The sequence below is a fragment of the Strongylocentrotus purpuratus genome, unplaced genomic scaffold, assembly GCF_000002235.5.
Source record: "Strongylocentrotus purpuratus isolate Spur 01 unplaced genomic scaffold, Spur_5.0 spur5_scaffold_1, whole genome shotgun sequence".
NCBI lineage: Eukaryota > Metazoa > Echinodermata > Echinoidea > Camarodonta > Strongylocentrotidae > Strongylocentrotus > Strongylocentrotus purpuratus.
In genome coordinates this window covers 36201550-36228608 of record NW_022145594.1, presented here as the reverse complement: position 1 = coordinate 36228608, position 27059 = coordinate 36201550, and the positions used below count along the sequence as shown (strand labels likewise).

Sequence of the window (27059 nt, the reverse complement as noted above, 5' to 3'; positions counted from 1 at the left end):
TATCTTTATTATTTGTTTTTGTATTTCTGTTTTTTTTTTAATATGAACTTACCATGCAACTCATAGAAGTATACCCCTGCAGATCCCATTTACACATCATTGAAATATGTGAATTTATGAATAACCGGTGCGTCACCATTTTTTTAACGATTAGAGTTTTTATGAGTCATGCTACTCAAGAAGTGAAGTTTGTATATCTTTTTTTTTAATGCAAATGCAAACACATAATATTCATGACTACTTCCTGCATAATAATAATAATAATAATAATTATAATAATAATAAAAAACATTAATAATAAAAACGTTAATTATAAAGCGCTTAACACCGAAGTCTCTAAGTGCAAGTAAATAAAGTAGGGTATTTGCATGTACACGATTTTAATAATTATTCATAACTTGTTCTTACTCAAAGTGATAAGATTGATCCAATTATACGTAGGTATTACCTTTTAGAGGAATCCGAAAAAAATGTTCAATTGATTATGGGGAAGAAATTGCTCACCAGCCCGAAATGAATGTTTTGACAGTAGAGTTCAATCTCCTCACAAACGGAACATTAACATCGAAAAAGAATACACATGTACATTATCCAGACCTTTTAATGAAATTCTGACATTTGAATAAAACTGAAAGGGTTGCATTAAAATCTAGACCTACAAATGACTTTCCGACATTTGTAATTACAAAATAAAAAGAGAATATAATCATCAAAGTTAGATATGTTTCTTTTCATTTCGAGGCAAATGCCATCAAATAGATTCGATCATGCACAGTATGTCCTCCGTTGTGATGCCATTGTGATCACCGCCATCTAGTGCCCGCGAGACAAACAATGCGAGTACTTGTGCGTGTTCAGATGATTGCAAGGATCCGGGAAGAAGTACACACAAAGCGACGTACGGTACTGTAACGATCCAACTGAACACACATTGCAGGTGCAGCATAAAAATTGCGCATAGCGTGCCTGTACAGCGCAAGTACAAACCATGATGAACAGAAGATCGGAGATCGGAGATCCTCGTATCTCATCCAGATTCCAGACTAGTATTGATAAATGGTAAGATTATTATTAACATTCAAATAAATCTCAAGTTTTATGAGTACTTTGTGTCTTCGATTTTGTTTGTGTGGCTTCGGAAATTACGGTTTAATAAAGGTGAAGCGAGTGAATTAAACGCGAGGAAATGAAGCTTCCAATACATGGCCATGGCCCATGCATGTGGCCCGCGCGCCAGAGGCAGAGTCACAGCTTGGCTCAGCAGGCCAGGCTCGGGCTCGTGGTAAAGCGACAGATACGCTAGGGTTAGGTTGATATTGAATCGGCCTAGGCTTGGTTCCTGTCCTGGCCTAAGAGCTAGGTGATACATGTAACACAAAATGTGATATTAATATTACCTAGTAAACAGTAGGGGCCCTGGTCCGAGAATAAGGATCGTCTTCATAAACAAGGATCGTCTTTGTAAACGCGAACAGTTGTATCCTCAAAAACAAGGCAGACGTTTCATATTTTTGATCGGCACAGTGGCGATGCAAAAAAAGGATTCCGGGATGATTTTCTTGATGCATTTTACATGGACTTTGTACAGAGACCTTCACATTATGAGCAATAAATCCTTGGGAAGACAGACAACCCACAAAAGTAGACGGTCAACTACTAGCCCTAGGGTTATTTTCCCCTGGGGAATCCATTTTTAGCATTGCCAGCGAGCGGTTCGGTAACCCAAAACCTGCAGAGCGCCAATAAAAAAAAAATGTCCGCGAAAATGCAGACGATCTTTGTTTATGAGGACGCATTTTGTCCTCGTTTATGAGGATATCCTCGTTTATGAGGACGATCCTCATTCTCGGACCAGCGCCCCTTACTGGTAAACCTAGCGGTGTTAGTTCAGAAGTCTAGCCAAACTTTGACCCAGTAACTCCCGCGTGGAGATACCCTCCTAAAAAATACCCTAAATGAAGTAAATATTCATCAAATGTCAAAATAAAGGTCATGATTTATAAGTCGATATGTTTGTTACCTGTTTCGTGTCAATTTTCTTATCTTTTTCGGGGTATTATTCCTAAAATCGAAGACTTCCTATTCACTGGTTTCACAGGAAACTGCAGCACAATACAATTGCGTACCGTACTGACGATGGTGAGGTGCGGGCGCGCGCGTGTCTTCAGTTAGCAACTTTGGCGTCGGCGTCGGAGCTCCCTGGAGTTAGGCAAACGGCTGCACAATACAAGTACATACCGACGCCAGAGTCGCAAGTTCAAAGTATGGTCACAGTTCTGAACTGACGCCAAGTATTTTTTGTTTTGTTCCTCTTCTTGTTCTTGTTTTTTCTTCTTCTTGTTCTTGTTCCTTTTCTGTTTCTTCTTTTTCTTGTTGTTGTTGTTCTTCTCCTTCTCACCCCTATTTTTCATCGTCATAGTTCAGATTTGTCAGCTAGTCATATTGATATTATATCACATTAATCTTTTTTTAATCTAGTTTTTTATATTTTTTATAACACTGTACTGTTTTCTAGCCAAAGCCAAAGGGCATGATTGAGTTGGATTGGGATGGAATCTTCATCAGCATCGGAAGGAGCTAGCCCTGATGTCCGTCCTGTTATCTGTGAAAGTTTACAAGACCTGACTGATTGGGGGGACCTACTAGGTAAGACTCAAAATCAAGCTCATATTTTTGTCATTTTTTGTTAATTATCATTTATTTTTTGGTAAACTGTAAAAAAAAGGCTTTAGTAAAAAAAAAAAAAAATTTAAATTCTCTAAGAAAATTGCACTTTTACATGATAAAAATTTACAAAGAGTTCAATCGAACAGAAAATAATTTGTTAACAACGTTACCACACCCTAAATCATTAATTGCAGTCGTAGACATATGTATTTTACAGATGAGAATTGGAATCGTGTTGAACAAGTTTTCCCTTTCAAATGAAGAATTGTCGTGTTCTATGATGCACCTATCAATTCTGACAAGAGGCTTGGTAGTGTGAATGCACCCTTTATGACAACACTTTTTCTTGAAATTAGGCATTTGTGAGAAACATGCCGAGCAGGTTGTACCTGAGAGAAATGATGGTAAGTTTGGCTATTAAATTGCCATCCTGATGCTAACCCCGATGCCAGCTTGCCTGTGATGTAATCCTGCCAAAGGCCCAGCATACACTACACGATCCAACTGCAATCCTGTTATGGAAAAAAGCAGTAGCATTTGACATGAACATTCAAACATGTAAAATCTTCCTGATCGAGGATCTGAATAGTCTTGGGATTAATCAAATTTAAATTTTAGGGGATTTCAAGCTTCCTTCAAAGAGGAAAAGCTAAATCGGCTCAGAATCGTAATGACGTCAGATCAGTAGTACGATTGTCTACTTTCTAATACCTATACTGACTAGAAGGCTTAAAAGGCACCAACAGTTTGGTTGTGAGTATTCTTAATCATAATTTACAACCTAAATTGGCAAAACGTCCATTGTTTAGATTTTCTATAACTAATATAATTGCCATTTTTGTTGAGAATTGGATTGCAGTCATATCGTGTATTGAGTGCTGGGCTTAATAGATGATGATATTTAGATTGTATGTACCCATCATTAGCATGTGCATAATTACAGTAAACCTCATTCAGACTCAAGACAGTAATCTGCATAAAAACAATCGCTGTGGCATAGACAAAATATGCGGGGGCTCAGGGCGAATTTGCACCCGAAATGCCCAAAATAGCCCCCGAAAGACAGAAAAGTGCCCCCCAAAATGTGCATAGAGTTCAACGCAAACAAATTAAATAGTGTTATTTTCATGCAAGCAAGCTTGAAAAGTAGCCCCAAAAATTCTTTAAATATTTTTTACCCTGGGCATAATTGATGAAGTTTTTTAAAGTGGAGCATGCTTCTTTATCATATAATGCAGAGACAAACAGTACGAGTAGGTTACACATAGGGGCTTTTTTGTGGTTTTTCCCTTACTTCCCCCTGCCCCTTCCTCTGGCTCTCTATTTATTGGCAAAGTTGTGCAGCTGCATTTTGAGGTGGGTTACTGCGTCCTGCAGACTTTGCTCAAGTGCATTGTTCAAAAAGTGTCATTTGGATAGCAAAGGGGCAAGGGAACAATGGATTTATGATCAAACAAATGAGGTACGTATATATCTGAGTATTAGAACATAGTGTATATAAATTTATATAGTTGCTGCCAGAGCCCCTCTGCTGCATATGGGGGCCCCAAAATGCACGGTACCCTGTTCGTTTGATCAAACACATTTTTGGACTCCTTTTGAACCTGCCCCAGGGGCCACATGTAGCAGAGATGCCCCGGCAGACATCCATATTTTGAATAAAGACACTACATGTAGCTTTCTCCGTGAATGTTCCAACACTCAGATATTGGTACCTCGTTTGTTTGATCAAAGTGCACTGGGCTGCCCGGCATAGTCTCACTGACTCCAGACACTCTGTTACGCACGCGACTTGCATTGGTTTGTGCTGCAAAAGGGGAATGTATTTATGTGAACGGAAAAGATGCTTTATAGTAAACACACTGTATGCATTCTGGCGTACTTGTTTAAGCGATCCCTTCCCTCACACCCCCAGTCTCTCAATTGACAATCGAGTGTTAAACATGTTATTGCTATGTTTGTGTACAAATTGGCATTTTTTGTCAAATTGGTAATTTAACAATAAACATTTATAATTTTTAGATGTAAACATTGTTATTAGGAGCGGAAAATACTGTAAGGAGGAAAAGCTAATTTATTTAGATCTTGAGAAAATTCTGAACTGCCAGGGAGTTCCACAATCCCTTGTCAAGGTACAATTACATGTAGGCACACACATAACAACTAAATCATTCATACCCTAATACTAAGTTTTGTAAATTTTACAAGTATGTGAATTATTTTTATTTTTCCCGATTTATGAGTGTTGAGAAAGTGACATATTAAAGCTTACATCTCAAAGTATTCAACAAAGGACTACAAAAATGAATAATATTTTTGTACATGACAAACGGAAGAGTTGTCCATTAACCACTAACCAAATTGCCAATTTGAGATTCGCAATGAGTACATGTATGGGATCTCATATTTCAAATATTTGTAACTCTCTTATTCAATATATATTGGTCCGGTTAATTTCAAACTTTCTCCATTCTGCACCTCTTAATATGCTGCTTTCAAGCAAATGAGTATATTACAAACATTATCTCATATTTCAAAAATGTCTCTTATTTTTGGTCTGGTTTATTTCAAACTTTGTGCCATTCTTTATCTCTTATTTTGCTGCTTTCATGCAAATGAGAATATTACAAAGGTTGGATTGCCCTTTACAGTTTTGAAACTACAGGACCTTGTGAACATACACTCTAAAAACTGAAATGTTAAATCACCATTTAAAAGGGCTGAGGAGTAACCACTCTTTAAAAAAAACATCTGATTGATACTTTTAACATGCTGGGCTGCGTCTCACGAAACCGTCATAAGTACATGTACAAGTTGAGCGACATCCCATTGAAATGTGTGTTAAACTTAATATACACATTTCAATGGGATGTCGCCCAACTTATACTTATGACGGTTTCGTGAGACGCAGCCCAGGATTCAACCTTAATAATGTTGGATCCAGCATGTTCAAAGTGTTACTCTACCGTAATTTTTAAAAAGTGGTCACCCCTCGGCCCTTTAAAATGGTGATGTAATATTTCAGTTTTTATGGCGTAGCTAGTAGGTTTGGGTCATTCTAGCAGCCTTTTCACACACAGCTAAAATTCATCGTATCCAGAGATGATTAGAATCATCGTGTTTAACTCAACAGTTTTACGAGCCTTTCACACACAGAAATTTCGTTGCGATCGTTAATAGTTTCGTGATTAACTACTGCTCGTAAAATGCGCAGTAGTGCTATTGCGCATTGAAGGTCATGTCATATCAATCAAAGCGCACGCTCCATCCAGTTTAAACACGTTTAAACACGAATTTCCTTTCACACACAAAATGTCAAGCTCTCTAGATACGAACTTCGTATCTGCAGCCTGCTTTTAGGGGCGTATGGATCGCGACTTCGTATCTATCCCAACATCGTATAAACGATGTTCACACTGGGAAATTTTGTCTATAAACATGTTTAAAACTTTTGAGTGATTCTAATCATCTCTAGATACGATGAATTTTAGCTGTGTGTGAAAAGGCTGCAGGTACCTCAAAGCAATTATGTGACCCCTGGTATGGGGAAAGGTTAAGCCTGAATCCTTGAAAAAGGGAGCTGGTTGCAAAGTTCTGCCATGCATGTCTGTACAGATATTTTTTTTTACATGCTTGGTTTAGATCATGGTCCTAACCACATGTTAGGAGGGTCATTAAATTTTGCAAGAAACATGGTTCACATTTCGATAATTTACATGTACATGTATGTTCATTAGAAAGAGAAATAAAGCTGGTGTAATTGACATGGGGCTAACATATATGGTCTGTTAAAAATGAAGAAAATTTGTTTGAAAATTGTACAAAGAAACGTCATATGAAGATTCATTGTATAGTGCAGGTACAAGTACCGTAATTAATGTTGTATAAACCGCCCTCGTGTATTAACCGCACCCCTCTTTTTCGACCTTTAAAAAAAAAAAAAAAAACAGCAAGCCAGGTTGGTGTTAAAAAAACCACGCGGCAAGGCCTTTCATTTAACTGCGAGATGCAGCTGAATGTGTAAGATCATTAATGTAAATTAAAAAAGAGTAGAGGACCTAGGATAGGTTTCCTTGTGGTACACCGTGTGTAGGAATTATTATTATCAACTACATATTGAGGTCTATCAGAAAGATTACTTTCAAACCAAGATGACAGACAAATTTAAGTGTTGTTCTAGTTTCCTAGTGGTGAGTCAACACACCGATCACTGAGCTGGGAGACATTGCCAGGCATAGCGCCAGGTGGAGGGGCATAAATCTTTGGTGTACCTTGTATAAACCGCACCCCCTGACTTTGAAAAAGGTGCGGTTTATACACCGTCAATTACGGTATGTGAAAAGTTGATTTGTCCTGATTTATGTTTCTGGAGAATGTGATAGGCCTTTATTTAAGCTTACAACCAGGGGCCCTGTTTCACAAAGCCTTTTTTCATTGACAAGTGACAAAAATCAGTGACAAATCTGCTGATACGCAATCAGAAGCAAGGATATCAGTGGCTTATAACAAAAACTGTCATTTGTCACTGATGTCAAGTTTTGTGAAAGGCCGCCCTGAAGTATTCAACAAACGCCCTAATTCCATCAGTCCATCTTTCACTCTTGAGTTAGGTAAAACACAAAACTATCAAATCTGCAAGGGTATGAATATAATAAATAATGAAGTTATCGGTAGTCCGGTAACTGTACATGTACCGTTACAAGATAGAGAAGAATGTACTTGTACATGATGTGCTAATCTCACTCGTTATCCTGCTTTCATTTCATTACAGCCATCTCCTCTTCCCCATATTATTCTCCTCTCCCCCATATTATTCTTCTCCCCATCATACTAAAAAATTTCCTTTGAATTGTTCCCTCAAGTGGCTTATAATGTCAGTGTTGTTACTACCAAGTACATGTATGTACACAGAACATGATAGCATTTGCTTTCAAAAAATCAACCTGAGGTACTATCAGTAGCCTCAAGCATCACATACTGAATTATATGTGAACATGATCATGACGTCTTACGTAAATCAAACATGATTTCAATAGACCAGTTCACGAGTGGCACCTAATACTGCAATGACACTATGAACATGACGGACAATGAAAGCGGACAAAATATACAGTTCCCCAGGTAGACAAGGGAACATCCCTTCACTGCTATTATTTAAAAAGGTGAATATGCATGTGACATCTGTTCTACACATTTTTACATAATAGCAGTGAAGGGGGTGTTCCTTTGTCTACCTGAGGAACTGTATATTTTGTCCGCTTTCTTTGTCAGTCATGTTCATAGTGTGACCCAGAATATCCACAGATCTTCAAAACATGAAGAGGTGCTATAGCCTTTGTTCCCCCTTTTCAAAGAATACTTCCACCTGTGTACCATGGAGTGCACTGAATGTGCATGAATGAATAATGTTACATAACTTTCATGAGTATTTCGTCTCCATGTATTTTAAAATTTGTTCTGCAATGACCTTTATCTGCCCATGCTCAGACTGCAACGTGAACTGGCTTATTGGACATACATTTTTTGTATTGAAAATGCCCTTGAGTTGATTTTTTTGAAAATACTTGAGATTGTGTTTGCCGTATACGGAGTCATTCAGTACATATATTTGCCTGCACATGAAAAGATATGTAGAGAGGAGATAATGCTGCATGTGTAGTTTAAAAGTGTATACCAGTACATTATTTACATTTAACATGATTTGTCATGCGTGACCATTACGAAATTGCATTTTTTATTTTAGCTGTGATCCAAGTTCATTAGATAGAGTACAGTATGTGTAATGTGTATACTTGCATGGAGTATGGGACGGCATTTTCCATGCTTGTTTAAAAAATGGAAGAAATTGTGATGTTATTGTTGTAAAGTAACATATTCGAGTCTTAGCTTATGCTTAAAAGCAGCTGGGTATGCATTTGAAAGTTGTGTATTTTTGTATCGATGCTAAATTTTGCATTAATATTTGCCTTGATGTTTTTTGCCCATTTTTACTTATTATTCATAATGAATCTTGGCAATAAAAAAAGGGGGAATGTTTAGAACCGAGCTTTTCCGTAACCAGGCTCCAGAGATTTTTAAACCAATATTCCTAGATGCTGACCCTACTATCTTTGATTCTAAATATTGACCATTAATGACCACCCCAGAGAGTTAACTTCAAGGAATCACATTCCAAGAACTATGACTCATAGGCCCAAACCCCAGTCACTTGCACTGAGCACCACCACACCCCCTATACCATACCAATCCTGGTAGACAGTTAACTATTGACCAATCAAAGCATGTTAAGATTACTCATTCCCAAGTGGTAACGCCCCTAGAACTTCATGATGTACATGTAAGTGAAGTTTCTCAACTAGAGAAGGGGATAAGATAAATAGACTACAGAGACTAAACCATCGACTGATATACCGGAAGAGATATTATTTGTATTTCCAATTCTGGACATTGCAATTGTATTGAGACTGTTGTTGATCTACGTTGAATAAATACATCCTTATTGAATTGTAACACAAACTAGTACTGAGTGTAGGGTACTGTTAGACTAATGAATAAATAAAAGGTAATGGTTAACAAATAATAAAAGAACACATTTTTTCAATAATTTTGGAAATGGGTCCTGGAAAAAACAGCTCCCAGTTCCCTAAAAAATTTATGGACCTTTTCCAGATACTGAATGTGGCTCCCGATGTTCACTATGAACATGACAGACAATGAAAGCGGACAAAATATACAGTTCCTCAGGTAGACAAAGGAACATCCCTTCACTGCTATTATGTAAAAATGTGTAGACCAGGTGAATATGCATGTGACACCTGTTCTACACATTTTTACATAATAGCAGTGAAGGGATGTCCCTTTGTCTACCTGAGGAACTGTATATTTTGTCGGCTTTCATTGTCTGTCATGTTCATAGTGCTTGTTTAAAGCATTTCCCAATTTTCATTCAATATTTACCCAGATACCCTTTCTTTTTTCCTCTGTTTTTGTGCAGATATATTAACTGTTTTTAAAGTATTTTGCAACAATGCAATATATTATTATGAAATATAAAGAATGCTGGCAATCCAACCTTTGTAATAAGTTTATTTGTATAAAAGCAGAAAAATAATAGAAACTTAATCAGATACCGGTAAGCAGTGTGATTGTCTACGATTTGAAACTGGGCCCTGTTTCATAAAACTTGATATCAATAACAAGTTACAAGCTGCTGTTATAAGCTACTGAAATCATGGCATGTGATTGACTGAGAGCAAATTTGTCATCGAAATTTAGCATTTGTTATAGATAAAAAGTTTTATGAAACAGGCCCCTGATCCATCTTTTACTCTGACTAGAAGAGTAAAATGCATTGAATTGTAGCGGGTAATTTTCTTATTATTTAGAACCTAAATCAGGAGGATAATGCTTGTTTAGATTTCCATATCTACTATACAGACCTGTACAGGACTACAGGTACATGTAACTACCCTTTCTACAAAAATAGGATCACAGGAGAGTCATGTAGTGTGTGCCAGTATATTATTTGTATCTCCAATTCTGGACATTGTAGTTATATTGAGACTGTTGTTGATGGTATTTCTCATTCATATTTTTTGTTTTTGGTTATTTTTTGTATTAGTTGACCAGTCCAGCCAAGAAAGCAGTACAGAGGACCATTCACGTGCAAGATCAAGTCCAACAGGTTGGTTTGTCTTGTCTCAGCTACCATACAAGGTTGTTTGTCTTTTCTCAGCTACCATACATGTTGGTTTGTTGTTCCCTCTCAATGGACACTTGAGCTGGGTGGGGTGTTCTCCTGTGCAGTTGGCTAGTTCATGCCTTGTCAGGAGGCCGAATATTTTCTAACTCCGTGGCTGCATTGTTATGGCTTTGTTCTGTATACATGGTTTCAAGATATTCCTTGCTCTTTTTCTCTCTTTTCCCCCCTTTTTTGTGTATCTCACCTCCTAAAAAAATTGCACTGTAATAATTTTTATCCTTTTATGTAAATATGTTGTGATTGGTTTTGTTTTAATTAATACTATATATTTTTTTTTTAAGTTGGTTTGTCTTGTCTCAACTACCATACAAGAAATAGTTTGTCATATGCTAGCTACCATAGGAGTCCACTTAAATTTATCATGGCACTCCTACCCTTGCTTCCCTACTGTTAAAAGAAAGAGAGAGAGAAATTATTTTTCACAAATAATTGATTTTTAATTTGTTAATACTTTACAGGAGACATTCCAGGAAACGGCGCTTCAAATCTTCCACACAAAACTCCACAGTCGGACTCCAGTGTCATTCCTAGTGTGGTCCACACAAGTAAGGAAATTATTTTATCCAGCTGCTGAAGTTGAACATTGTAATTCTTAAAGGCAGGTTATTCTAGTGACAGTACTTCACATCTATATATACTGCCATCTGCTGCTCACAATATCTTGATATTTCAACAGTCATGACCCACAGTGCATCACCAACTGATGATGCTTGGGTACAGGAACCGGAAAGATGGTGCAGTTGAATATACATTACAGCAGTGGTAGCAATAAGTGCTGTTTTTAATTTCGTGATTTTGGGGGGTAAATATTCTACATTTCCTAGATATACCTATCTTTTTAATAAGGTAGGGAGTTTGGGAGAATAAAGAATTGGCTCTTTCAGCCCGTCCACATGAGTAATTGGTGGGGAAGGAGACAGTGAATGGGACATGAACGACACATCCTAAACTAAACATGATGGGAGAATTTGATACTTGGTTAACTCGCCAAATGACAATTTTGAGGGGGGAAAAGAATTTTATGATTCAAGAAGAAAATCGTTTGGAAAGTGCAGTGTTATTTGACTTAAAGGCCATCTGTACTAGTTTACGGGAGGGATTAGACCACCTTGCAATGTCACTGGACAGGTGGTTTTCTCATCAAATCAGCTATCACTTAACATAAGAAAAAGAGGATCACGGAGGACCGATGGTCACCGATTAGGCACTGTTTGTTATATAGAGAGCGCAAGTAGCTGTAAGTAGTGCAGTGGGGCTTTAAACTTGCAAAATCTCATTAGAGACGCAATATTCAAGCTCATATTTTGAATGTATTACGCTGACATGGAACTGCTAAACATACACAGTAAGAGACTTTTGGGTGATTGGTACAATTTGATTGGTCATAACTTACAATCAATGACGTCTGTCTGTGTAAGGGGACATTGTGGCCATTGCTTGTAAGGTAAGACCAAACACAAATTTCTACCAAAAAAAAAAAGCACTTTAAGACTTGATATGGTTCTTTTAAAAATGCTCCTAACTGAAATAGAAGTGCATTTTATCCAACTACTGTCAAAGATTTAATGGTAGAGGAACATCCAACTTGGTAGATGTGTTCATGTAAAGAATTTAATCAAGTGATGAAAGGAAACTATTAGATTTGAGCTATTAATTAATTCATTGATGGAGGTTTGTCTTTGTTTTTGTGTGTGACATGCTACACCACTCTTATTCTTATGTACAGTTTACGTTCTTAACACTCGTGGTCGCTAACTCATCTCCTTAAATCATCTGTGTGATTTTTTTCTTCTATGTTCATCTCTTTCACTTACACATTTATGCATAGATGGGACTGCAGTGAGAACGCGGAAAAGAATACGCCATTCCTGGCCTGATGTTTCCGTGAAGTTGGGCCAAGACGTGACATATAATTGTTTTCCACGTATGTGATCTTTAATCCTTCACATTTTATTTCTGTAACCCATAGTAGTTCAGAGTTGTTTTTTTAACATCTAAATAAATCGGTCTTACCACCTCAAATTGGCATCAGCTATTTTTATAATCACTTCTCCATAGTTGAGAAAATAGAAGTATGTATTAAATGAACCAATGTTAAAGAAAATGTCAAAATTTATCCCCTCCCTCCCCCCCCCCCCCCTTAAAAAAAAGGGTAGTGTTCATAAATTTCACAGGCAATGCCAATTTAGAAACTTTCAAGATTATATACAATTCTTTCGTAGAAGTGTGGATCAAAAGATCATCCATAGATGTCTCTATAAATGAGTAAAAGGAGACTCTGTACTGCTTTGTTCAATTTATTTCGATGTTAGCCTTAGTGGCCCAAAAGCGCGAAGGAGAATTTGGAATTGAATCACATTCAACTAGGTTCAAACTTTGAATTCTTGACTCTAATAATCGTATGTATATCGCTTATTCGTTGGACAAAATACCAAGCTTTAAAGTGATGTACATACACAAAAGGAGTAAGTTTCAATCATGTTTTACGATAAATCTCCTTCATGAATTTCCAGCCGATGTGATTCTTTGATTTGATACCTGCACTGTTGTTTGTCTCTCACTCCATTTTTATTGATTTATTTATTCTTTAGTAGTAATTTTGTGCCCATCTGTAACTTTTTCTTTTCAATTGAAGTCCAGTTTCTTGAATATATTTTTTCGCAATTTCGTTTTTTAACTATTTTGATTTTTAACTAAAACCTCGAGAAAAGGCAAGCCCTGCTCAATTATGGACAAATCTAATAGTTTGCCTCACAAAATATTGTATGTTTCTCATGGGAGCCAATAAAATGCAAAATTAGCAGCTAGGGTACAGTGTATGGTACTTGACAAGTTTTTTGTTTGTTTATTTTCCCCAGATGAACATTTCAGCTTTGCCTTCAAGGAGGTTATATTTAGAGAAGAGAAAATACAAGAAGAAGATGATGAAGATGAACTGCCAGGTAATCAAGCGTCCTTCTTTCTTTTTGTTTTGCTGTATTTAGTTTCATTTCCAGGTAACTTTCTTTCTTCACTGATTTGTTGTTGGTATGTAGCACAGGCAACAATGATATACAGCCATTAACGATAGTATGTCATTTTTTCCCCCAGTCACATGTACAATGTAATAAATCTCGGTCTCATCAGGGAATAATTTTCCTGGTATCGCCTCGCAATTTGCTATGCATTTTTGCATGACTGCTATACAAAATATCTTTTGTGTAGCAGTTTTCTTCCATAGAAATGTACAGAATTTCATTTCAAATATTTATCCATCAGCTGAAATTGCTAATCAAAAAATTTGAGGAAAATTATTCCCTGCTCATAATCATTTCAGTTTAGGACATTAATCTTATCTACTATTGCCACTTTGCTTCCAGGTGAAAAAAAATTGAGCATCTGGTAGGAATGAGTGTCTTGTCAGGGTAGCCAAGCTAAAGTAATGATACAATTGCACGGCCGTCTGAGAGTAGTATGATAGTATTACATCCGGGGGTCAGTGACACAAAGACGTAACTCCATTTTGACTATTTTGAGAAAAAGTGGTTTAAAGATAGAGGTCCGCTTGGGCCTTAAGGAGTTAGGTCTATGTTTCACTAGCCATTGACTGCAATTGGATGGATTTAAGTCTTTGTGTTTCCTGGAAAGCCCACATTGTTCTGAACATTTTGATATCAAATACTCATTTTGGCGAAATATGGAGTTTACGTCTTTGTGTAACTGAACCCTCGACATGTAGTTATTTTATTTAGTTAAGTGTGTATTTCCTTATTAATAATCTATTTGTTTGTTTACTCATTTATTCATATGCTTATTTGGTTGTTTCATTCTATTTAACCAAGGTGGTTTCATGTACCTATTAGTGAATTGAATACGGCCCCAGGTTTTCTGATTAAACTTTGTTCTCTCTTTGTTCAGAAATCAGCTTCGTTCCATCTCCAGAGCCGACCTTGCCACCCAAAAAGGAGAAGTCATCTCACAAGAGACACAAGGTGTTACATAGCAGAAAGACTGATAAGAAAGCATCTGTGCTCACAGAGCAGAGGGGCAAGAACACACCCGTCGCTCAACAAGGTCACTGTGAGGACAAGAAGGACAAACTCAAGGAGGGGCGGAGCTCTCCGCTTATCGCATTAGCTGTGTCTTTGAAGAAGCCAGGGGTGACCAAGGAAAGGAGACTTTTACCCAGTGTTGTGACTAGTGGAGGAACCACTGCAGGTTCCCAAGGTACAACCCTACATGCACAAGTAGCTACCCTACAGCCGGGAGTGCAAACTTCTGCGAACAAGGGTGTCCACCCACAACAGAGCGCTGGCGCATCAAATGTCTTACAGATTCTTAACACCCCGCAGGATGGGAGGCGTACGCCAACTCATTCCAGGCTTGTCACGGTGTTGCCCCCCACCCCGCCAAACGAGCCAGTGGTGGTGCAGCCCGTGTCCCAAACTGTGTCCAGAGTTGTGCCTAAGGGGCTACCCGGACAGCTTCCAATGCAACGTGTGCAGGTGTTTGTGAAGCAAGTGGCTGCCCAACCATCGAAACCGCTAGGTGTAAGTCCGTTCTCATCGCCGACCTTTCGGATCATGAAGACGTCCCAGATTCTCACCCCGCCGATCGACAAGCGTGTTGCCCCTGTCTCGTCTCCTGCGAAGCAGCCAGAACAGCCATGTAGAAAAACAGAGCAGCCCCTTCAGAAAACAGAACAGCCCCCTGAGAAACCAGAACACCCCTCTCAAAAATCGGGAGAACCTCTCCAGAAACCAGAAGAACCTCATGGATGCAGACCTTCAGAGATATCCTCAGAGACACCAGTTACGAAAGACCTCAGCAGTACATTAACCTCCCTAGAGGACTCCTCAGAAGCAACCACAAAACCCTCACTAGCCGTTGCTACTGATGATGGAGCCAGAGCGGAAGGGGATGAAGAGGAGATAGATGTTGGTGAGACTCTGATTACCACCTCCCAAGATGAGACAGACTCGCAAGTTGAAGTCGTCGAATCGGAAGTGGAAATAAGAGAAGATACGAAAGAAGGTGAGAGCTTAAGTCAGGAGAATTTAAGGCACAAATATCATTAATGTTGATGGTTTGTGTACTGTGTTACATCATTAAAAGGTATTTTGTTTTTAATGGTACTTTCATAAGCGATTAACTACCAAAGTACAATTACTTTCGTTCTCATCTAGTTTGATGTAGAATTATTTTTTACCTGTTGCACAGAATTGTATATTTGATAGATCCTATGGCCCGTATTCCCCTCAAACTTGAATCCGACGCTAGATTCAGGCTTTCGCTCAAATAAGGTTTTACAACGAAAGTTGATATGAGGTTTAATTTCCCTTTGTTAAAGTGATCCAAGACCCATGGTTGGGTTTAACTGAGTTAGTAGTACCCAGTCAAACCTGCTTTAGTGACCACCTGTCTACAACAAGCACAATTTTTGTTTCCCTTGAAAATGGTTTCTCATTGAAACATGTACTAGAGGAACATGTCTACAAAGACCATCTGTCTACAACAAGCACATTTTTGTTTCCCTTGGGCGGTCGCTGTAGACAGATTTGACTGTATATCAACTTTTGGGCTGCTCGATACACATTCCAGATTTATCTACAGATATTTCTGTGCATTGTTTCCAGATTTAATAAACTTATATTTTTTCTGATTGAATCTTTTTTTTTAGTTTTGTCTTCCTTGAAGAGGAAAGCACCCTCTAGCCCATGTTCAACACTTCTCAAGATCAAATGTGAGAAGATTGATGCCGTTGTGCGAATCAACAAAACTAATGAAGACCTCTATCGTGCCGGTAATTAGTGCAGTTTAGTTCAATTCTTTTACATTGATTTCCCCCTTTAATTCATGAAATGAGCTGTTTTGATACTTCAAGCATTTATATACTGCAGTCATAATGGGTGGTATTCTCGAAAGCGGACTAACTGTAGTCCATGGTTTAATCCACCAACTAAGTATGGAATGCCAACTGTCCATATGAATATGTTTTTGAATAATTTAATCTGTCACTAAATTAAAATAAAATGTAATAACATAATAAATATACAACAATATGACTATGATATAATTATGTTATCAAGGTAATTTAGGGACATATCAAGTTATTCTAAAATATATTCATATGGATACTTGGCATTCCATACTTAGTCGGTGGATTAAACCATGGACTAAAGTTTTCGAGAATACCACCCGATGGGTCGTTCACATATGTCGCATGCAAGTGGAGATGACAAGTCAGCTGTGCGCAAAAATACCATACAAATGTATTCACTATCTCTGTGTTAGTTCAAGAAATGTTAAGGTTATCAGAATGTAGCTGCACACCATAAATACCCTATGCGTTCTCACTCTCTGTGTGAAAGAAACAGATAAGTATTTTAGATTCAGACATGGTGATAAGTTCTTGTATTTTGAGAGTGAATGTAGTAATTTGAATCTAAGGATCTCTCTTCATAATGGTTTCACTTCTATTCTAGCTTCTTATCTCAGTTTACAGAGCTGTTATGACTACACATGTACGGTTTATGTCTCCTTCACTTGGTTATAACAAGATGTTTTTCTCTCTCCCTGTACAATTTGTCCGTGTGTGTGTGTGTGTGTGAGTGTGTGTGTCTTCATCTGTATGTTGTGGGGTGTAGTGAAAACATTTTTTGGGGGGGGATAATTTGTTTTCTGAGTGTCAGGTTCAGGTCTTAGTTCGGGTCAAAGGTCATTGGGGGAAATTAAAATTAGAACAAACTATAGAGTCTTTGACGTTTCTTTTTGGTTAAGATCTTGTAATATGTTAGCCCATTTAAAAAATAGTAGTAATAAAAACGGTGCTTATAAAGCGCTTACCACCGAAGTGGAATAGTTTTCAACTATTTAGAAGCACATTTTTTTCAATGATGGTACTAGAGGCTTTCTATGTAGTACTTATATGTACATTGAAGACTAAAATATTGGGCAGTATAATTACATTTGTATAATGAGTAGAGGTCAATAAGTCAACGTCTAGAGATACAAACAGAGACATAAATATAAATGTGCTCTATTTATTGTAGTCACTCAGCAATATTGAAACTCTCCCTCTCCCTTTTTTGTCTGTATCCTTACCTCTTTTTCTTTTTCCTCTCTCTTTGCTTTCTCTCATTTTCCAATATCTTTCTTATTTCATCTCTCACTCTTATTTTCATCCCCGTCTCTTCTGTCATCTCTCCCCTCTCTCTCTCCTCTCCCCTCTCTCCCCTCTCCCCTCTCCCCTCTTTCTGTGTACCCCATATTATTGTATATCCTTCACTTTTTTGCTTTCATGCCTCCCCCCCCCCCCTCCCTTCAGTCCCAGCATCCTTTATTTCCCTCTCTTCGACTCTCCCTCCCCCTTCCCTGACCTCTGTCCATATATTGCATGTTTAGATGAATTTAGATCTAGATGGCAGAAGTCATTGGGTGGTATTCTTGAAAGCGGACTAACTTTAGTCCATGGTTTAATCTACTGACTAAGTATCGAATGCCAAGTGTCCATATGAATATATTTTTGAATAACTTGATATGTCCCTAAATTACCTTGATAACATAATTATATCATAGTCATATTGTTGTTTATTTATTATGTTATTACATTTTATTTTAATTTAGTGACAGATTAAATTATTCAAAAACATATTCATATGGACACTTGGCATTCCATACTTAGTTGGTGGATTAAACCATGGACTACAGTTAGTCCCCTTACAAGAATACCACCCATAGAGTTTAGAATACCTCCATGCAGCTTCAAATAACTTAACAGACTCGGTAACAAATTTTAAAGTAAAAGTGTTTTGCATTCATTCATTTACCTTCCAAAGTGGCTACATTTCAATACTTAGTGATGAAGCACAAAGCAATTTGCTGATAAAAAGTAAGCAAAAAATGACTTGAATAATGATGCAAAACCTTCAATTGTGTTATTTACAGAAGGAAGCCAAGAAAAGCGTTCTGTTCAGGCCCGTAGGAATTCTTTCTCAGGTGGGTTCCCAATAGACCTGTATGCATATTTCATCCCTGTAATGCCTTGGTCACACCTTTGCGTACTTGGCTTGGGTATTACTGCGTATTTATGGCAAGCCGTTTTAACATTTATTCCTACTTCTTGATATCAAGAAATGAATTCATGATATCAAGAAGTGATTTTCTGTTGTAAAGCAAAGGTAATTCTTGATATCAAGAATTTGATTTCTTAATATCAAGAATTCAATTTCTTGATATCCGGAAATAGGAATAAATGTTGAAACAACCTGCCATAAATACGCAGCAAAGGTGTGACTGAGGCATAACAAAGATTCTGGATCTAATGTTGATCCCTTGAAGATGAAGCGTCTATCCTTAGTTCATTCAATGACTTTTGGAGGGGCCAGAATCTTGAATCAAATACATCTCTGAGAATTCTCAGTTTAAAGAAAAAAAAGAAGAAGAAATAAGCACTTTGTATCAATGGCTTCTGTGATTTGTGTTGAACAGTGGTAGCATTTATCATTTAAAATTTAGTCTCCCAAAATAGACCTTATTCCTAAATACATGTAGTATCAAAAGCAATGCATACATTTCCTAAATACATGTACAGTTTCAATGTACCTGTATGTCAGTATCAGACATTGGAACCTTTCTTCCACTATTTGTGCCTGTTTAATAATCATAGGGAAATGCATTTTGTAGAACTATACCAACAAAATTGATTAAGCCATTATTTATCTTGATACATCCATAGTTTAATAATCACCTTAGAATTTGCCAAAATGTTTTTAATTTAAGTTTTTAATAATTCATGCTTTGTTTTTCAGACTTTCATATTTTTTGCTTCAAAGCTTCCCATTTCCATTTTAGTATCTTGAATGTTACATAGAAATGAGTAATATTTTCTTGTTGAAAATTATTCCGTGTCCTTTTCATTAGTTTGTTTATGTCTACATGTTTGTTTAACACATCGCACTATGTTTTTAGCTTACTATCTGAATCTTATTTCTAGACTATAAGTTGGTTTCTGAAATAGTCTTTCTTTCTCTGGTTAATGATGTCATCAATTTCATTTCCTTTAAATATATAAATAAGTACAATTCAAATTATTTTTCTCCTTCAAAGTATTTTGTATTGCCTTGAGTGTATATTTGATTGTTGCACAAGACTCGCAAAGTCATGCATGGTCACATTCGTGTACATCTAACCAATATTGTGAACTTTCTCACTTTACACAAGTATTGATACACACCATTTCTTTTACTAAATTACCACTTGATAATAGTTATTACAAAATAGAAAATGAATTTAGGGTGGTGTTTATTTGCACAGGATAACGATATCCTAATGGATCCCCTTTTGCAGATATTTAGATCAGCCTCGTGGCTTCAATATTGTAAATTAAAGGCATGCGTTTTTCTTTTTTGGTTGGCCAAGGAGGGAGATGCATTTGACTTTTCCTTGATTTGTACTGGAGCCAAAGTATATATTAAGAAGAACAGTTAAGGTACCAAAAAGTATCCTTGTGGAAGTGTAAAATATGCATCTCTATCAGCTATGTCACCAGGCAAAGCTTGAGACGGTGTATTTCCGCTGGGCACCATGACCACTTCTATAGTGTATATCCTGTAGTCCTACCCTTTTAGGTCCGCCCCCCCCCCCTCCACCTTTGATGGTCTCTTCCTATAAGGAGGGCTTAACTCTTAAAATGCTCTGAGTGAACCTGGCCTCCAGGTTTTGGTGATGATAGGATATAGCTGACTTGTAGGGCATAGGACCAATGGGATGTAGCAATTGAAGACAAATTGGATTTAAGACTGGACTGATTGGATATAAGGTCGATGGAAAATAGGACCAAAGGAATTTACAATCAGTTTGGCATAGGGGCATATGATCAGTCGAACATAAGATCATTGGAGCATTATATCAATCAGACATTAAGCTAGTAGAACATTGGACATGGACATAGAACCAATGGGTCATAGACAATAACGTCATTGGGGACATAAAGCCAATAGAATATAAATTAAATGGTAGCAAAATGAGGCACAAAACCAACTAGAACTAAGGCTAATGGGACAAAGCACCAGTTGGACATAAGACAAATGATGCATAAGATCAATATGAGATAAATCAAGGGCAGACGTGCAATGGGACGTAAGGATCAATAGGACTCGGGATCGGTAGGATATTGGGCCAATGGAAAACGGAACCGATAGGATATAGGACTATAGACAATTTATTACCTTCCTTGTCACCATGTGCCATTCTCTTGTCTCCCCTCACAGCTGCAGAACAAGGCTGCTTCTTCAACGTCGTGGACAAGTCCAGCCGACTGGGGGTGTGTCCTTGCGGCCGTGCCAACGCCTACGATGCGATGATAGCTTGCGACAACCCACAGTGTGAGATAGAGTGGTACCACTTTACATGTGTAGGGGTCACTAAGGTGCCAAAGGATGAGTGGTTCTGTCCTTTTTGCTCAAAAGGTAAGATGGCAATCTTGACAGAAGCCCCTTTCATGTGATCCTACCTTTGGTGTCGACGAAGACAAACTATCATCAAAAATTCCAATTGAAAAAGTAAGAATTTCAAAAAAAAAGGTGAAAGTTTCCATTTTTAACATTATCTTTGGATGTAATCACCCCAGTTCCTATTGTTTTTTTGTATTGTTTGCTCTAAAATTAAGAAGCCCAAAAGCCCTTTCATATTATTCTCCCAGGATGTCCTTGATAGGACATCTAGTTAAGCTGACCATAGCAACCATTATGCACCAAAATGTGGCTATTCAACTTGAATGCAGGCAAATCTGCCTTGGTAGCCACCTCTCTATAAAGACCACCTGTCTATAGTGGCAAATTATTTTAGCTGCTTTAAGAAAAGAATGTGTATTGTAGAACCTGTCTTTAAAAGCCACTTGTCTACAGGGGACACTTTTTCTTTTTCCTCCGTGTGGCCTTTATGGACAAGTTTGACTATTAGGATATTCATATATTAGCCTCCTCAGTCCTGATTTTAATTCCATTTAGTATGTCCTCATGCCGATTCTTCCAGAATGTTAGTCTCTAATCCAAAGTCATTCTCTTTAAACAGAAGCAGCTGAAACCTTGAGAAAGAAGAAGGAGAGAAGGAAAGAACAGCGAAGGAAGAAGAAAGAACTAGAATTGAAGAGGAAGAGGATGAAGAAGCCACAGCAAGAGGAAGCAGGTCTATGTCCCTGTGGCCAGCCCAACTCCTGGGACCGGATGATAGCATGTGATGGTCGAGACTGCTCGGTGGAGTGGTATCATTTCCGTTGTGTGGACGTGAAGAGTCCACCAGAGACGGAGTGGCTCTGTATCTTGTGCAGGGATAGTGTTCAAGGTAAGTCCACATAAGACACCATATAGGACACATAGGACCTTATTTATTACACTGGAACTCGTATAGGACACATGACCTTACATAAGACAAACAGGACCTTATATGGGAAACACAGGATCTAATAATACCAGAGGATAGCATGCGATGGTAGAGACTGCTCGGTGGAGTGGTATCATTTCCGCTGTGTGGACGTGAAGAGTCCGCCAGAAACGGAGTGGCTCTGTATTTTGTGCAGGGATAGTGTGCAGGGTAAGTCCACATAAGACACCATATAGGACACATAGGACCTCATTTATTACACTGGAACTCGTATTGGACACTTACTACCTTTCATAGGACACATGATCTCATAAAAGACAAACAGGACCTTATTTAGGAAACACAGGATCTTGTATAATACAGTACTCATGATAGGACCTCACATACGAAGGTGCTCGCATAGTAGCTACCTAGTCTGTGTGACCCTTTATCTTGTGCATAGGAGTATTTCATGTACATAACAATGTATGTCATACAGGACACCCACAACATCATATAGGATATGAAGTATCTCATACAGAGACATTAGATCTCACAGATAGATATATGATTTATTTTTACATTGCTTTCAGATCCCAGCAACATTCCTTACGTAAGAAGGAAAAGGCAGCATCGACCAATCAAGTATTCCATCTACGGGGAAGGCGGAGATGGAAGCACCGATGAATCCAAAGAAGCGATGGATTGGAAGGAGGACGAGTCCAGTGACGACTCCGGTGATTCCGATGACACTTCCAACGACGAGGAAGGCGTCGAACACGACCACGACCACGGTGACGATGGCAGGAGTCGTGTCCGGGAGCGGGCGAGAACCAAATGGAGAGAGGCTTTGTCCGAGGAGGTCGACATCGAAGTCGATTCTAACTCGTCCGATGATGAAGATGATGACGATGAGCTGAGTCGGAGCAGACGCTCGCGGAGGAGTCGCCATAAAAAGATTGATTTGGACTTTGAGGATGGGGCGGAGTTTGATGACGACGTGGATGGAAGAAGGGGTGAGACAGTGAGAACTAAAGCCACCCCCAAGAGGGTCAGAACAAGCTCAGGTGAAAAGAGAAGACACAGTTCGGGTGCTCAAACCAAGGAATCTCCAAGGAGGGAAAAGGACATGGTGAAGGTTTCAACCAGTAAGTGAAACAAAGTTCAGTTAAAGCCCGTCAGTACTAGTTTGGCTAGGAGGGATTAGACCACACAGCGTGGTCACTGACAGGTGGTTATATCATCAACTCAGCTCTCAATTAACAGAAGAAAAAGAGGATCATGGGGGACCAACGGTCACCGATTAGGCATAGTTTTCTGTACAGAGGGAGCAAGTAGCTAAAAGTAGTACAGTGAGGCTTTAAGGTCAGTTGTATTGTACCAAAGCAATTCAAAATAGAAACTCATAATGGTTATTACATATATTATCTGTCTAAGATGTATCCAATAAAAGTTGTTTTTTTAATAAAAAAAATGTTTATGTTGTGTGACGTCATACTAGCCAATTGTCAAGGTTGCTGGTTCAAAACAATCTTGCGCTGAACAATGGCATGTTGATCACACCAGCCCCAAACACTGAATTTTCCATGCTCCAGGATGTTGCTTGAATGATTTTGCGGTGAACCTCGTGGGCAGGCTCTGTTGTTTGGAACGAGTAACCTAGACAACGAGCGAATATGATGTTAGCACTTTGGTTCCTTGGTACTACTGACGTGAACCCTTCATCTTTCCATCTTTTTAGATTCTGGCGATCAAGGCTCCGAAGCTGTCAACAAACAGAAGAATGTATCAGAAGGTAGGCTGATTATCACATTATTATATAACATCCCGATCTGCTATTTATATTACTGTTCTGAAGTATGGGCCATGACAAGCCAAACCAATCTGAATAGGGTACTCAAAATGCAAAAGAAAGCCATCCGGCATCGGGTAATTTCAAATTCACACTACAGAGCTCATTCGAAACCTATATCTTATAAATTAAAGCTTCTTAATGTATTTGATATCTGTAAATATCATATTGCAGTCTTTATGTACTTGTGTCGAAATGAATCTTTACTATGTGCACTTCTAAAGCATTTTAATTTAAATTTGACTTTTCATGATTATGAAACTAGAAATGCATCTAATTTCCACCTACCACAAATTAAAACAACTTTAATGAAAAAATCAATATCTTTTGATGGTCCAAAAATTTGGAATTCCATTCCAATAAATATAAGAAATTGCAAAAGTCTTCAAACTTTTAAACAAAAATATAAAATGTATTTAATTGAATCTTACGTGCTATAACTCACCAGGCTCGTTACCCCCCCCCCCCCCCTGTTTTCCCTCATTTTTTCATGCTTCCAATCGTACAACATTTAATTTGCCTTTTATTTATATTATAATGAGGGATGGGCTCTAGCATAAGGACCATACTCCATTTTAGCTCATCCCTTCACTCCCATAATGTTATGTTTTTTTGTTTTTTGTTGTTGAATGTATGATATTTTATGTGTGACTATTCCGTATTTAATTGTATATGTTCTTGTATTTTTAATGATAAGTGTAAATAAACGAACTTGAACATATAGAGTCAGACCTCTCTGTTAAGGCCACTTAATGGAAACACAAAAAGTGGCCATTGTAGACAGGTGGCCCTTTTAGACAGGTTCTTTAATATGCATTTCTATCTTCAGGGGAGCAAATTGGTTGACTACTAGTGACAGGTAGCCATGAAAGCAGGTTTGACTGTATATCTTGATTCCTAATATCTTATTTTTGTTTGTGTGAACAGGGCGCTTCCTAATCCGAGTGTGCAGCGCATGTGGTCAGGAGTTCATCGACCCACTGACTGAAGGCAGTCAGTCAGCAAACCAAGAAAACCCCGCCGCCGCCGTCCTCTGCCGTCTGTGTGTGAACAAATCCAAGAAAGGAGGCGAGAAGTGCCTCCAAGCTGGCATCCTCCTGCCCCCCTCTAAAACCAAAGATACCATAGCCGCCACCGCCACTCCTAGTCCTGCCACGGTGGGTCAAGATGACCCTCCAAACTCGCCACCGGGCGAAGCAGGGGCGGGGAGATCGACGCGTTTCCACGAGATTGTTGCGTGTAAGGTCTGTGGGATGGGCTACAGGACAAGAGTGAGTTTGTTGATTCATATGAAAGCCAAACATCTGGGGCATCTCAGCAGCTTTGAGTGCACACCGTGCGATCGGCTCTTCATTAGCCAGGAGGAGTGTGAACAGCACATGGCTTCGCTTCATCATGTATGAACAGCACATAGTGGTGCTATGTCATGTGTGAACAGCATGTGGGCTTCGTAAGTTCATGTGTGAATAACACATAGTGGTGTTATATCATGTGTGAACAGCACATGGCTTCTTAAGATCATGTGTGAACATCCCCTAGCCATGTTTCGTCACTTTGAAGCAATGAGTGAGAACGGCACAAGGCCACGTCAGTGGTGAACACAGCACATCGATAACATCTATATGTTGTATTCTCGAGTATGAACAAGCCTTTTCCAGGCTAGGTCATGTGTGAACATCAATGAATCATTTTAGAGCATCCAGGATTGGGTGGTGTGAACAATACCATGTCAAATCATATGTGAACCTGTAGGAACTGTGGATGTGTTCACACCAGACAACGTATTATCTTTTTGCACATTAAGGATTTATCGCGGTGTTAGCAGCTCTTTGGATCATACCATCATGCTTGACTCTCAGGGATCATAAACCTCTGTTTGGAGCCACAAGGGCAGTAGCTCATGTACTATACCACAGAGTTAACGCCCTTCTGGCTCTGAACTCATGTTAAGGCACTCTATCAGAATGACACATAGCACACTAAATTGTACACCGATCGTGGCAAACTTGGTCCCTAGGTCAACTTGGACTGGGAGGAATTTTGGCCAGATTGTGCGAGAAAACTGAATTGATCACGAACGCATGCCTATATTTGTGCATGAAGTACGTATTTAGAACAGAGAAATTCAAGATCGTTCTATCTGATTAGAACCAGAAGGGCATTAACTTGAATCATTTCACACAGAGTTGACACCCTTCTGGCCCTAAACGGATGATTGATGGAAATATATAAACATGTGTAAAATCTATTCTTAGAAAGGTTAGGTTGACAATTTTAGGGGGTGAAATGCTATAAAACATGAAATTTATGGCTATTTCATTGGTCGGTTTGTGTAGTATCCACTTCCAGGTGTGACTCCTTATCACCTTGTATTGCCGAGTTTGGCGTAGTGCTGGGGGGTGTTTCACAAAACTCGTCATCAGTGACAAATGACAGTTTTTGTTATAAGCTACTGAAATCCTTGCATCTGATTGGTTATCAACAGATTTGTCACTGATTTTTGTCATTTGTCATTTGTCATTGAAAAAAGGCTTTGTGAAACAGGTCCCCGAAGTTAGCTTGACCGTTACCTGTATTTATACATGTACAGTACATGGAGGTGGCCCTGTTGTGTGCCATTGGGCCCGTTGTCAAAACAACAAGATTATGGGTGGCCGAAAGGATCAACATTATCAGTAACAAAAACAAATAGAGTACAGGCAAAAATGAAGAACACGTCTTCATCGTTTCATTTTATTTACCTAGATTTACACCTGGGTTGTGTTTTGATCGTTATTATGTTCAGATGACTGGTATTTGTCATTGTTGGTAGCATTTATCCTTACCGGTATTTGAATTTATTCATGTGATACCACTGTAACTACTTAATATGGAGAGTTCTGACTATTACTATTTCCCCAATGGTATTTGTGAATTTTCAATTGAAAGTTTCATATTCTTGCAAAATATCAATTTGCATTTTTGGCCATTTGTAGACCACTGTTTTGTTTTAATACACTAATATAATACAGACAATTTTTTTTTCTTTTTTAACTTCTTCAGTTAGAAGCATTCTAGTTGAGAAATATTTGAAAATGAATTAAACAAGGATTCTAAGTTTTCACCCGCTAGGAAGATGCAGGTTTAAGTCAAAACTTCTCGGACATCGCAATGAATGATGTGTAATAAGATTAACACACGTTTCAGATATTGGATGGCCGTATGTCCCTGGCACCTGTTAGCATCGTGCCCTGCTTACATGGTTAAGGCTGTATGGGATTTCTAAATTTGGGGCCAAAAAAGTGAATGAAAACATGATGAATTGCCCCAGAATGAATCACAACAAAACAGCATTGGGGTATCAATGCAATGTATGTCTTGGAAACTCAAAAAAGTCCTGTTTATTAAAAAGAAAAGAGTTTTTGACCTAATGGTTTCATGACTCCCTATTTCAGTATT

General features: G+C 38.3%; 1 protein-coding gene across 5 annotated transcripts; it reads left to right on the top strand.

Moving 5' to 3' along the window:
* Positions 1 to 974: 974 nt before the first annotated feature.
* Positions 975 to 26084, top strand: LOC100892388 (remodeling and spacing factor 1). Of its 5 annotated transcripts, XM_011677502.2 has the most exons (15): positions 975 to 1059; positions 2516 to 2646; positions 3024 to 3071; positions 10289 to 10351; positions 10888 to 10974; positions 12258 to 12353; positions 13288 to 13371; positions 14327 to 15442; positions 16089 to 16211; positions 18356 to 18406; positions 20680 to 20877; positions 21482 to 21751; positions 22363 to 22917; positions 23511 to 23564; positions 24549 to 26082. In XM_011677502.2, exons 2-15 carry the CDS (start codon positions 2550 to 2552, stop codon positions 25022 to 25024), a joined length of 3318 nt encoding a protein of 1105 aa, XP_011675804.2. In that variant the 5' UTR covers positions 975 to 1059; positions 2516 to 2549; the 3' UTR covers positions 25025 to 26082. The 5 variants fall into 5 exon arrangements, with proteins under 5 accessions (XP_011675804.2, XP_011675808.2, XP_011675807.2 ...); XM_011677506.2 differs by lacking the exon at positions 12258 to 12353 and having other exon boundaries at positions 24549 to 26084; XM_011677505.2 differs by lacking the exon at positions 18356 to 18406 and having other exon boundaries at positions 24549 to 26081.
* Positions 26085 to 27059: the final 975 nt, after the last annotated feature.

Excerpts from the sequence above, each read along its gene's own strand:
- LOC100892388 (XM_011677502.2), top strand. The coding sequence starts at position 2,550 with ATGGAATCTTCATCAGCATCGGAAGGAGCTAGCCCTGATGTCCGTCCT. Across the intron at positions 10,352-10,887 it reads TGCAAGATCAAGTCCAACAG|GAGACATTCCAGGAAACGGC; the intron begins GTTGGTTTGTCT and ends AATACTTTACAG. Across the intron at positions 16,212-18,355 it reads TGAAGACCTCTATCGTGCCG|AAGGAAGCCAAGAAAAGCGT; the intron begins GTAATTAGTGCA and ends TGTTATTTACAG.